Source organism: Pagrus pagrus, assembly GCF_965226575.1.
Source record: "Pagrus pagrus genome assembly, chromosome: 23".
Classification (NCBI taxonomy): domain Eukaryota; kingdom Metazoa; phylum Chordata; class Actinopteri; order Spariformes; family Sparidae; genus Pagrus; species Pagrus pagrus.
Genome location: NC_140205.1, coordinates 23286257 through 23300368, shown reverse-complemented (window position 1 = coordinate 23300368; position 14112 = coordinate 23286257). Strand labels below are relative to the sequence as shown.

The 14112-nt window shown below is 39.9% G+C and overlaps 1 protein-coding gene across 1 annotated transcript; it reads right to left on the bottom strand.

Annotated features, from left to right (window-relative positions):
* Window positions 1-228: 228 nt before the first annotated feature.
* On the bottom strand, window positions 229-13878 carry tmbim4 (transmembrane BAX inhibitor motif containing 4). Its single transcript, XM_084345155.1, has 7 exons — window positions 13245-13878; window positions 11877-11985; window positions 8978-9083; window positions 7929-7962; window positions 7723-7840; window positions 6727-6772; window positions 229-3845 (listed from the first exon to the last, which is right to left on the bottom strand). Exons 1-7 carry the CDS (start codon window positions 13333-13335, stop codon window positions 3639-3641), a joined length of 711 nt encoding a protein of 236 aa, XP_084201281.1. The 5' UTR covers window positions 13336-13878; the 3' UTR covers window positions 229-3638.
* Window positions 13879-14112: the final 234 nt, after the last annotated feature.

Here is a 14112-nt window from a genome sequence, read left to right as displayed (position 1 = left end):
AATGACAACACTACATCTGATAATCACTTCATTAAAAACTATAAACTATGTTATAAAACTATAAAACTTAATCAAAAAAAATAAAACACCTGAACAATAGCAAAGACAGAACAATTAATCAACAGAACAAAATGACAGAAAGACCTATCAGCTGTTATTTGAATGCAAAACCAATTGTCAATTTTGAACTTGCAGAACTGTTTTTTTATAAAAAGAAAACATTAAATGTAGTCTTTTTTCTTACACATTTATTAAGAACAGTTTAACAGTACACCAGACACCATAAAAGTATGTACAACCACAGATATTAATAAGCCCAGACATGCATTTTAACTTCATTTAAATTAACATCTTCTTGCTATTGAACACCATTAACAGATGTGGGACATCAGAGGAGTTCAGTGATACTAAGGACGGCAGCTCACTGATGGAATATAAACTATTATTTTTGACAACATAGAAAACAACAATAATTCAGTCTGAGAGAGTTACTGCTGGAAAATACATTGAAAACATACTACCAACTTAATCTGTTAGTGTCCACTAATGCCTAAAATCATGCCCTACCAGCTCACTTTTTCTGTTAGTTAAAGCAACACTAGGTAGTTTGGACTCATTACTACCCCTGGCTGGTTGAGAAGCGCAATTATCTGTTACCAGTGTCGTAAATATGGTCACAGTATGAGCATCCCTGGGGAAAATTAATACACGTGAATTTGTTGACGGAGCCGGTGAATCACGAAGCCTCGTTTGGAAACATGAAACCTCAATCATGTGCCAACAACAAGCTAGATTCAGAGATAGCAGCTGGTAGTTTGTTAGCTTATAGGCTGCACAGCACATTAGCATGCTAGAATTATTCTCATACCGAGTTGGTTATAGTGAATGCACCGAGTTACTTCCAAAACACGACGCTTGGGCGTGAATGCGTTTAGTAATGTCTGAAAATATAACTATGTTTATGGGAGTAACTGAATACAATCGCAAGTTGTGACGTTATGTTTGGTGTAATAACTACAACCAACTCGGTACGACAACAGTAGCTAAGTAGCATGCTAACATTACCGATAACAACAATAGCCTAATGTTACCTCCCGACCACACTGTTCAACAATTACGTTGATTATCTGCATGAACTAAGGAATCCGCAACTTTTCAAGACAAGACGTTCATAGTGTTTTAGTAAGTTAGTCATCGTTTACAGTCACTACATGAAAACATGCAAGCTATCGAAACGGACAGCATTAGATTATCTCCGGGCTTTTTTTACGGTTATAAACTGTGGACAAAGAGTGCCCCAATGAACACCACATAACAACAGATCAACTCAAAGTAAAAGTTGGTAAGATAATAAATATGTATATATGTAATATATGACTTACAAATCCAGTAGCATCAAGGCTAGGTCGCAATCAGTCGTGAAACCCATTTCTTCTCTCAGCTCGCGCCACCGAGTGTTAGCTGGTCTAATATTTATCCGTGTCCGGGCTCCTGTTCTATCACTTTCTCTTTGTCTTTTCTTCGCCTCCTCAGACAATACCTTCTTGACTTTTTTAGCTGGCCCGGCCATGGCGTTGGTTTTCAAAAAATGTAAGTAGCTGCTGGCTAAATCCACCGATGAATAAACGTCTCGTAAAGCAGGTCGCACTAGACTTCTTTACGTCAGGTATGTACCTACCCGCTTAGGGAAGTTACACAGTGCAGTTTCTGCTGGCGCGACCCCCCTCAGGCTGCAGAGGCATCACCGATCATCCTATTAACCGTTATTCTACCACTTAACTGAGTTTAGAAACATTATTTTGAGGTTGAAAAACTACCTAGTGTTGCTTTAATGTTATTTTAACAAGCACAAAACTTCCAGACCAGGGCATGTGTGCCCCACAATTCCATCAAGTGTATTGTACCAAACTGGTGAACCTGGGCAATAACACTATTAACACAATATATACATTATATACAACACCAAATCCCAAATCATTTGAGAGGCTGTGTAAACAAATAAAACAGAATGTGATAATTTGCCAATTCTTCTTGACATACACATTGACGGGGCAAAACAGTAGAAAGAAAATATATTTAATGTTTTACCTAATCAACCTTATTATTTTTGTAAATACTATATGCTTATTCTGAATTTGCTGCCAGCAAAACAAACATTCCACAGATAAACGGGTTAATTGGTCTCATAATAGGTGATAGTATCATGACTGGGTATGACAGGCCTTTGTTCACAAGCAAGGATGGGGCGAAGTTCACCACTTTGTGAAAGACATTGTCAACAAACCCCATGAAAAGATAAAAAACAAGCCCAATCTAATTACTCCAATAGAGCTCCTTTGCAGTTTATTTTTAACTTAATCTCACATTCACTGTCCTGCCTGAAATACTCCCTCAGATTAATCTGATGGAAAGTGGCTGGTTGGGACCAAAAACGAGACGCCCTAAAAACTCGGTATTTCGCCCGGTTGTGAGTCGTTTGGGAGGATGTAGCAGTGCACACTTCAGCAAGCTTTGTGACCGCCTCAGCCCATGCACGTTATTTTTCAATAAATTGTGCATCTATGAGCATGGGATATTCTGTGTTGTAAGACCATTCAGGTGGTTTATCAGAAGTTTTCTGGTGGAAAACTGTTTGGAAAGGTAGGTCTTAAGGTGATATAGTATGAAAATGTTCCATTACGTGGCATTTAGAATGATGAGCTGATCAAGTGGATTGTGGAGTTTGCATCCTTCATGTACACTTTTTTATGGTGTTTTACTATTAGACTTTGTGAATGTAGTTCCACTTTTCAGTTGCAGTTTGGTTAGGTTTAGGCAATGGAAATAATCGGTTAGGTTAAGAAAATGATATGGCCTGGATTAGAATAATAAATAAATGTTCACTTGTTGTTTCACTTGGAAGAGGAGCTGCTATGATCACCAAAAATACAAATCACCTTTGGATGAAGTTACAAGTGACTCGTCTTGAGCCAACGAAAAGTGAATCAGGCAAACAACAATGTGTGTGGCACAGGACGTAAGGCACCGCCCTTGGGCGAAATACCATGTTTTTAGGTAGTCCTGATGGAAAACATATGGTAAGTTTAAATTAGGCTATTTGGGGGTGCAAGGGGGCTCGATATCAAATCAGGTAGTTAACTCCCTGAGCTGTCTCATAACATGATGAATATATTTTGTTTTGATATATATCTTAATACAACAGCACAATCTGGTACAAACAAAAGTTGGGTGAAATAAACCCAAGCATGGAGTATATGTACATGTAGTACCTGTAAAGAGAGTTCACCAAGCTCAGATAGGTTTTTTTCAATATTGGACTGGTGTACCTGGTATACCGGCCAGTCAAAGCGCTTTACAACACTTGTCACATTCACCTCATCACAAGCACATTCGTACAGGATAAAGCGCTTCCTAGCGAAAGTGCCCCGTGATATTTCTATGCTTAGGCATTCACAAATCCACTGTGTCTTGCCCAAGGACACTTCGACATGCAGCTAAAGCCACTTCTAAGGCCATTAACACTCACATGAACACAGGGTAATTAATACAAAGTAATTTCTGAGGGTTTCCAGTGGGGCTATTAGGATTGACAACAGCTGTTATAGCTGAATAGAGAAATTTAAATTGGTATTGGCTCTTCAGTGTTTCTTCAAGGAGTCGAGGAGACGCAGAGTGTGCAGGAAAAGGTTTACAACGTCCAGGTAGAGGTTGATGGAGGCCAGGATGTGTTCCTCAGGGGAGAGCTGTTTCATAAGCAGGTTGGTGTCGTAGATGATGAAACCGCAGAAGATGAGAGCCCCTGCTCCAGCCAGGACCAGCTCTGTGCCGTCATTGTTGAAGAAGAACTGTAGACAGACCAGAGTCAGCATGATGCAAGATGAAGAGGAAGGCCTCTCTTTACAGCTTTACTGTTGTGTGTAATGTGCACAGTGTTTTGGTGTCAGATAAGCCTGGAGACTCATGAATCTGCAACTCACATCTAGGGGTGCAACAGTACATATCAGTATGGACGTAAAGGTCCGGTACATGCAATCATATGACAAATACGTCTATCCGACTGTCATATGGCTAGAGTACATATCAGTGGGAGAGACAATAACTGGTCTGATCCACCCTCCAATCCAGTAAGTGGCCCCAATGCCCCTTAAAACTGCTTTCCAGCTGCCATAACACAACAAAAGCAGCAGCAGAAGAAATGAAATTAAGAAGACTGTGGGTACATCCTATTTCACATAAATTGCATCCATGTTTTCCTCACTTGCATCGTTTCCTTACATCTTAGTCCCTCCCACCAAGGATTTGGGGAGAGGTGTGAGGAAACCATGGGAGGAGAGAGAAAAGGAAGAAGCATGTTTAAAAGAGAAATTGGGACGTCCTTTCCTCTGAAGCGTCACATGAAGCGACGTCCATTTCTGATGATAGCTGATCCAGCTCTGTTGACTTTAACAGCTTTAGAGACTTTAGATGAATTTGTCTGTACACAGCCCCTTGCCAGATTTAAACATTAGCTAGGCCTACATTTGTTGTTTAATAAAAACACAGAACTAAGGATTGTTTGGAAATTTAAATAATAAATGAAGTTAAACTGATGTGCCTCGGGTATAATAACACACAGCTCATTTAACGCAAAGACGCACTTGGTTTCTGCTGCTCGTCGTGCAGGCCATGTAATGTTTTCCTCATTAATGAGATGTATTATTTCACCCACCAGTTGTCCATGTGTAGACCTAGACCTCCCAATCCACAGATTTTCTGCAGTGTCCATGGATAACGGGTAACTGTGACCCTTGCATCACCACCGTGATAAAAGCAAACGTGTGTCTTGCAGGTTATAGTGTAATCAGTGATTTAAATTATAGGCAACATAGTTTAGGCCTACACTTGGAAATTAGACTGTGATTAACTTGAATTTACAGATGGGTTAAAATAAAGATATAATTTATTTTGCAATTATCCTATGCGTCTGCAATATTTTACCTGCTGGCTGTGTCCTAGATTTTAACCAATCCAATACTCTTTACCAGTTTAAATTTCTTTAAAGTGGAAGCCAAACAGTTTTGCTGGATGATCCTTTTTTTTTTTCAAAGGCTCATCTCTGGAGAAACTCTAAAAGCTGGGATCTGCTTTGCTGTCTAGTATTGCGGTTTGTGCAGGTTCAGCTCTTATTTCATTTTTTTTCACAATTTTAATCACCTATTTCACATATTAGTTGGGATATTATGCACCCGCTGAAATCCTGATTATTATTTTTCCTGCAAACCAAGCTTCTGTTACACACATTAAATTTCCTCTAGCTTTGTATTGTGAACCCACAACCATAAAGTTCAAACTGTGCTTGTGATTTTCTCTGTTGTTGTTTAACAAACACCTGCTCATGAATAACAAGTATTCTGTACTGTGACCTTTGTCTGCTCAGAGGCACAGTAACCATTACAACTTGCAGAAAGGGTTTATATTATTTATTCATTATTTCCCTCTGCATTCATTGATATTCTGATTGTGAATTAATCATTTAAAAACACTGAAAACTATTTTAAGAGAGCTAGTGGTGGTATGGACGAGGACAGTATGTCAGCATTGTTTGACAGCTATATGTGAGTAGAGTACGCTGAACACACTCACAGACAGCATAATCCAGATATGTCAAAGTTGAGGCAAAAAATAAATAAATGAATAAACACAACATCCCCACTGTTTTAAAGCAGCCTCTAGATGTGAAAGCAGACAGGGCCAAAGACATTAACAAATTAATTAGCATTTATCTTATGTTTACATTTGTTTTTCGGCCCTGCATAACAATATGACTTATGTTAGAGTATATGTTCACTATTTACTGCTTAATACACTAATAAGCAAGGTGGCATCTTTTGGTTTCTGTGCTCTGCACCTATGGAACAAGTTTCCTGAATACCTGAGGTCTGCTAATCATTTGCTTGCTTTTGTTATTATCTTTTTCAGACAATTTTTAAAAATTCTAAATTAATGAAAAGAAACCTAGCCTTATGCATTTGGGATTTTTTGTCACTTTTTTTTTGTACCAAAAATGGTACCAAACAGTGACCCCCTGTAGCGATGTGCCTGCCAAGCCGCGACATCGTTGTATGGTTACACCCCTACTCACACCTGACTTCCTGGATCACATTTTACCTGTGGCAACACACCTGCAGTTACACAGCCCCTTAAGTGCTGTTTTCTGTCTGAATTAGGTCTGCACCATATTGAAAAGAACTGATATAGGGATATTTAAATTTTCTGCAACATAAATTGCAAAAAAAACCAAAACAAGACAGGCCGTTCCTCCAGATTCAAAAATGATGCAGACGATTTTGAAGGGGAGTGCATTTTATCATACAACCAAAGATCCTGTTTTGTTTGATAAATTGATCAAGAATGATTGTGGTTGACTTTGTATGCAGCGTGTGCATGTCATTCACAAGCAACAAACTCAGTATAGCCAAGAACCCTTAAAAAGGAATAAATATGTAATATAGGACGGACTTCTCTTGTAGATTAGTCATGGAAAAATGAGAACTATGCAGGTTTTACATTCGTATCAGACATAAAAAAAAAAGTTGTAGCATGACATCACATTATTCAATGTGACTACTGCACATACCTAGTCTGAATGCATACTTCTTCGTTTTTTATATCTCTCTTCCTTTCACTTATTCTAATGGTTTTTTTTCTTTCATAATACAAACACATTACTGCCAGGCACATACTTACCCTCATGAAGCTTGCAATTACTAGGATCCACAGGCAGGCGAACAGTCTGGAGGGACAAAACAGATCAGATACTATAATATCCCTTTCATACGGTACAAAAAAAACCCTCTGACATCTGACTTTTGTCTTCAATGGAAAAAAGTACAAACGCAATTCATTCCAGCTTAAAATGACTATTCAGAAGTCACGGATCTGATGCAATGACATGAATTTAAGCTAATGTATAATTCCACATTACAATGAGTCTACAGGTCTTGGGGAGTACTTCTACATATGTGAGATAATAGAATAAAAACTTAATTGGCTCCAGAGGAAGCTGCATGTAATTTGATAAACTGCCTCAAGTAATGTCACTCAGAAGCTAATTTGCACTGTGGGTAATGCAGACACCAGGTTTTGAAAAGTAGTCCACTGGTCTATTGCACTCCTGTAAAACTGTTTGACTCATTATGGAGAGCTTAAAAACAAATAATTTAAAACCCGTACTAGCTGCTTCATTCTACATATTCTTCTCCCTTCCTAAAACCCGGTGCCTGCATTATCCCACAATACATTTTAGCCACTGAGTGACATCACTGGAGGGAGTTTACCAGACTACATACAACTCTCAGCCAGCTGCCTGATCAGCACTGTGCAAGTACAACTCTCAACAGAGAAGCACTCCTTAACTTCTTCCACCAACAGCTCCGACAATGAATGATGTGTCTAATTCAGAATGTTCTTGATTAAGAATTGACTCAACAAGTTCTGATGTCTTTTTGGATGCAGTCTGATGAGTTATGATTTGCTGCTTTCTACTGTTTTCTGGTACATTCGTGACTTAGTACGTGACACACCAGGAAAAAAATAGAAATGCGAACTCGTCCACAGGCAATGGGAAAGTGCAAAAATGGTACAAATCTGATGGTGGCTTCCTCCGAAATGAAAGAATACAACAGTTTTGATAAAAACTCTGTGCAGACTCTCAGCAGTGAGCAGCAGCTAGGACACACTCACCCTGCTCCCATTTTGCTGAAGTCTCTCTTGGACTGGAAGGTGTAGGCTGTCAGTCCAACAAACACAGCACAGGTCAGGAACAGGGCTTGCAGTACAGTGGAATATTCATAAAAGGTCACTGTAGAGAGAAAAACTCTACAGTCAGGACAATTCGCAAACAGGTTCAAAGGATGGTAATGAAAGACTCTTAATTAAAAAATACTTACAAGCTGTGGCCACAGAAACTGCTTCCAGTAGAGTCTGAAAACAACACACAACAGTGTCACTGAAATGCTAAAAAGCTAGCTGCTATTATTAAATAACCAATTACTGTAAAGGTTACAGTCACTGAGCCACAAACATAGCATCAACAAATGAAAATGGTTAATACAGAAATACATTTAAGGGGTAAATATTAGGGCTTTGCATTAATGCAAATTCCTCTTAGTACTGTTGTTTTTTTTGGTGTTTTGTTAATGCACATGCGTTCCGTCCGCTCCATAGTTTGGGAAATCAGCAAGTAATGCAGCAGTAATGTTGTGGATGGCAAAAAAACCTCATTGAGCAGAAATGGATAAAGAAAAACGGTCTTTTGAATGGCAAGTTCAGCTTCAAAGCCCTGCCAGATGGTTCTCTCAGCAAGAACAAGTTATTTGCATTTACTGTCGATGTGAACTGATGTTACCACTGGAGTACATTGAGTCTCAAATACCACTTGCTGGCCAAGCACACAGCTGGACAATGCCTGGACAACTCTACATGTGACAAACTTCCAACAGCGATAGCTAAGTGGCTGGCTTCAGCTTGCAGGCCAATTAACATTGTTTGGTTAAACTTTACAAGTGTAAAGTTGGACAACATTGTGTAAGTATTACTATGGAATGTTACATTCAGGTCAGTATGCTCATCTGTTGTTGCTTGTTGGACTTGACTTTGCCATGTTATGCTTTCAGCTTATTTTTTGAGCATGTTGTACGTTTGAAGTTATTCTGGAGAATATTCTGGACAGTATTTGTCATTGTTTTGGAATGTTGCAATAATACCAAACCTACATTTGCATAAAGCAAGCATATTTTTCCACTCCTATGTTGATAAGAGTATTAACTTGATTAACTTGAAAAATATCCCTTTAAGGTACATTTAGAACAGATAAAAAATGTGCAATTAATATGCAACTAATCACTAAACAGCTCATCTAAATGTAATGTTCCATAACACTAAGCCTGTGAGATAAAACAATGAACTATTTAATAGGCTGGAAACAACAGAGGCTTACAAATACTAGCAGCAGGTAGAAATTGACTGGATGTTGGTGTCTGTAAATGGCCAGGAACAGCAGAAGAACCAGGGAGCCCAGAGCCGAAACCAAAACCACAGCAGGACTGAGGAAGAAATAAGATAGTCAGATAGAACCATACATACAAAAACACATACTTTAGTTGGTCATGGCAATGGCAGCACATGCAGATGGACTGGCCGGTAGCTACATTTCACTACATTTTTGTTTTTTTAACAGGGATTTTTTGGCTTTGTTGCTAAAACTCATTTTACTTATTGCAGAAATAAATTCATCAGCATCTGAGAAGAAAGTGTGGGCTTTAGATTAACAGCAGCAGACTTTGAGATGAACACTGCCTCCAGCTTCTTTCAACCTGGAGTGCCCAAGGAAGGACAGGAAAAAGGCCGGGATGAGAACCATGTTAATCCATCTTGAATTTAGTGCTGCTCCTGGCTTATGTCTGGTTGCAAGGAATTTTGGTGTTTTGTCTTGTTTTGGTTACAAAGTCTGTCTTCTGCTTTGATACCCGGAGCTCTTTTAACAGAGAAGAGCTCATGAACATCAGGGGAACAACTCCAGTGGACTTATTTTACGACATTTCTCTGTTTAACAGTGGAATTATTGGACATTCAGTCAAAGGTGCGCTCACCTTTACTCATGCAGTTAAACGCCTGAGGAGAGGAAGACATGCTGGAGTAGGGCTGCTCGATTAAGGAAAAAATCATTATTTATTTATTTTTTATTTTGGTCAATATTGAAATCACGATTATTTAAACGATTATTTTTGAGTTTGAAAACATGATGCATTTATTCAGCATTTCTCTCAAAAAAATACATGAGATGTTCAAATCGAAAAATACAAAAGTGAGAGTTTCACTTTAAGTAAAAGCTAATACAAAAAAGTCAAGTCATTATCCTTGATAGCCCCATTCACACTGCCCTTTTCAGTGCAGGAATCATGTGCCGATATTCCGCCTCGCCATCTATGTGAAAGTTACAGATGCGAGGAGGGGGGACAGTTTTGCTGCAGCTCTGCTCTGCCTCCGGAGGTATGACCAGAGCCACAGCAGAGGTGAGACAGCGTCTGTGTGAATGGAAAAGCTGGAGGCACGGATCAGGGGTGTGTCGGTCAACCTTCAACACGATGGAGTCCTACCGCTTCCTTGGCACCATCATTTCCCAGGATCTGACATGGGAGTTGAACATCAGCTCTCTCATCAAAAAAGTTGAAGAAATTCAGCCTGCCAAAGACGATGATGGCACACTTCTACACTGCCATCATCGATTCCATCCATACTTCCTCCATCAAAAACTGGTGCGCTGCTGCCACTGCCGGGGACAAGGGCAGACTACAGCCTATCATTCACTCTGCTGAGAAGGTGATCGGCTGCAATCTGCCACCCCTCCAGGACCTGTACACCTCAAGGATCCTGAGTCGGCAGGTGAGATTGTTGTCGACCCCTCCTATCCTGGACACAAATTTTTGAGACTCTCCCCTCTGGCAGGAGGCTGCGGTCCATCAGGAGCAAAACCTCTCTTCCAATCTGCAACTAGCCTCATTAACAAGGCCTGTAACCCCAACTGGAGTTATAAACTTTCATTTCTTTATGCAACATTATGTTGGATAATGAACCTACTGTTGAGACATACATTATAAATTCAACTCCACTGTTAAGGGAGTAGAATCTATCAATTTGCAAAATTGCTTTCATTGTTGTGCGAGTTTATGTCAATTGCTGAGCATAGAAGTATTGTGGACAGGAAACACTATGATGCTTATGGTGAGCAGATCAGCACCTTGCATGGCAGCCTCTGTTGCCAATGTATGATTATGTGTGTGAATGTGGCTTGTGTTGTAAAGTGCTTTGACTGGTCAGCAAACTAGAAAAGCGCTGTGTAAATGCGAGTACATTTACCATTTCTTTTCAAGTTAGGTGTAATGAACAATTGTAACAATGTACAGATTTGCATATGGATATTGATGTGTAATTTATAAGATAATATGAATTGTTCTCAGCACTCATGGTCACCACCACAGACTAGGCGCATAACAATCCATAGATCTGGATCAGTTTATCCATCCAATATGATTGATGCAAGTAGAAAACATCAAACCATATCATCAGCTTTAAAGTAAGCCTCTATTTTAGAATTCCTATGGCATGTCTGTGTTGACCTGTCTGTCTGTCAAGCGCACCTCCTCCAAAAGAATCCTAACAGTGCTAGCACCAGGCAGGTAATGGCAAGAGGCCAAGAAACCATGATGAGGATATTTTATATAAATCAGCAGTGGAGGAATATTTTGGATGCTGAAGAAACAAACAGGCATCACACTAAGCAGACTCCTAACTTGTTGGTCTTCCTGTGGTAATATTAGCTGCTCTGTTTCAACAATGTAAGGCTGAAATTCAACTGTGGTGTATTGTCGGGAGATGCAGTCACTTAAATCAGTTTGTTAGCCAGAAGGCTAATGTATGCTACATAAAATGTCATAGCCATTAGCTAATAATGATGACTAACTAAAAAAACGTTTTGTCTGCTTGACAGTTAATACTGAAAGTCTGCATTGCAAAGACTATACCCATTTCTAATTCCCCTCTAAAGCACATCTTGGTTAGACATTGAGAAAACTCACAATACGGTTATGTAACTGGACACAACAAAGTTTCTCCGGGATTTAAGCTGTTAAATTCTAATTTTGACAATCTAATAGGTGACAACACATTAGATACAGTTGTAAGAACTGTGGCTGTTGGTTGTTGTTGGCGGGTTTTCATGATGAAAAGGTTCATGGTTCCCTAAGCTTCTACTGTTAAGTGGGCCATGAGGCTGTCGTTTCTTATCTTGATATACAGTCGCTCACATCTTGGTTAGATAATAACTTGACCATCCTCACCTGGCATGGACAAACTCCTTGATGGTCTGAGAGAACATGAAGAGGGCAGAGGTGGCTGTGGTTAGAATTATTTGCAGGCTCAGAAGTGTGTACACCTTCCTTAGGAAATCTGATCAACAAAGACAGCAGCAGAGGGACAGCATTACAGTAGCTTAACCATCAGCCTTCTCTGTACACATTTTTCAAACACAGTCAACGAATTGTGTGTTTATGTTTGAGAAAATACCATCAGCTTGCTTTAACGTAACAAATCATTCAATATGGACCAGAGATAACGGTTACTTATACGTTTGAACATGGTAACAGCTCAATATTTTGCAGTAATGGTAATGCTGAGTTTTGACCAATGTGGGCTGCAGTTCGTTAAAGTAATTGGTAACACTACAGGTGGGACTTCAAGCTATCAACATCATGTAACAATGCTTTTTATAGTACTTGTGTATAACCATTTATCAGTGCTAACAACGTTGACACCGCAATGATTTCGCTAACTTAGGGTGACCAAACGTCCTGTTTTCCCAGGACATGTCCTGTTTTCATGTCCTGTCCTGGCCGTCCCGGGAGTTTTTTATAAAGTGGTGAAATGTCCTGGTTTTCATTGGGCCATTAAATTGACGCTGCATGTGACCTGCATCATCATGCGTAAATGCACATTTAACGATGAGCTACAAAAGAAATCCCCCACTTACCGTCGGTAGGGACAAGTGGGAGGCTTTGTGCACCGTGTGCAAACCCGGTACCTATGTTTCGGTGTCCAATGGGGGTGCCTTAGACCTCAAAGCCCACATGGACACCGAAAAACATTAAAAAAAGTGTGCGAGGTGAGTGTAGTAGTTGGATTACTAATATAGCAGAGGTATTTTTCAGTTATTTATTATTATTTATTTTTCTAATACAGGAGACATTATTTCTATCATTTTTTCATTCGTTGTTTTTTAAACTTATAATAAGCATGTCTGAATGTGTGTCTTTGGTTATAGATAGTATTTTGTTTGTAATATATACATTTCATTATCCATACAGAGGAGGCATACTTTAAATGTATGTTCATTTTAAGGCATCTGAGTAAATTTTGGGTATCATATCTCATTGCTGGGCCGAGTGCCCTGGTTTTTGGTAATCCAAATATGGTCACCCTAGCTAACTATAAGCTAACCCTATTTAGCCAGTGCTATCCAGCCAGCTGTAAAAACCAAGGTGATCAATGGCTATTAACAATGGCTATAATATCAACAGTATATTGGCTGTAGCCTATATTATCTTTCTACAGTAACTGTCGTATATTAGTGTTAACTAACTAGCGATAACAGCTAACGTGGCAAGAGGCAGGGTGCTGTTGCACTACAACCCATACATTACTTGACTTACCCATACGTATCTGGACACTGGCTGAAGCAACATTTGTGCCATAGTTGAAGTCGTCTTCAATAGAAGACCTGGGGTATTTTTCACTACTCATCGTTTGACTTTATCGGTTTCTCAGTTTGATCTACAGACGGTAGTTGCTCCGGGTCCTGAAGAATACGGAAGCACTGACGTTAAGAGGCTGCGCAATAAAGCTATGGACAGGTTGTTTTTTTTTATGTAAATAGGCTCGTTCGCGATGAACTGTGCCTCGCCTGGAAGGTGGACGAGACCAGGCGGCAGCAGCAGCAGGGGGCAGTGGCAAAAAGCTGCAGTCAAGTCGGACAGTTTCCCAGTAGCGCCGAGATCTAAAAGTGGCCAAAGGTATGTCGATTGCTGCTCAGCGGCATAAACCACCTGCTCAGCGGCATATACCGATCCCTAGACTCTTAGACAGGTGTCGTGCCAATGTAGGTATCCCCGACAGAAACTAGGCTCGTTCGAGATGAACTGCGCCTCGCCTGGAAGGTGGACGAGACCAGGCGGCAGCAGCAGGGGGCAGTGGCAAAAAGCTGCAGTCAAGTCGGACAGTTTCCAGCCGCCGTCAAAGAATATACAGGAAGTCACAGAAATATTTACATCCTGTCAGATCCATCTGTAGGCTATCTGTAGTTTGCACAACACGTTCGGATAGCTATGGCTGAAGAAACTGCGCATGCGTTCTTGATCGCTGATGAAATTGAAGCAGAAGAGATCCCCCTACTTTTCCACTTTGCACATAAATTCCCCTGTGTTAATCCTCTTAATGGGCAGATGGGATGTGGTGTGATTTTTAATATTTAATCTCACAAATGTAACAAATAGAAATACAAACTTTGAGGTCATACAAAGT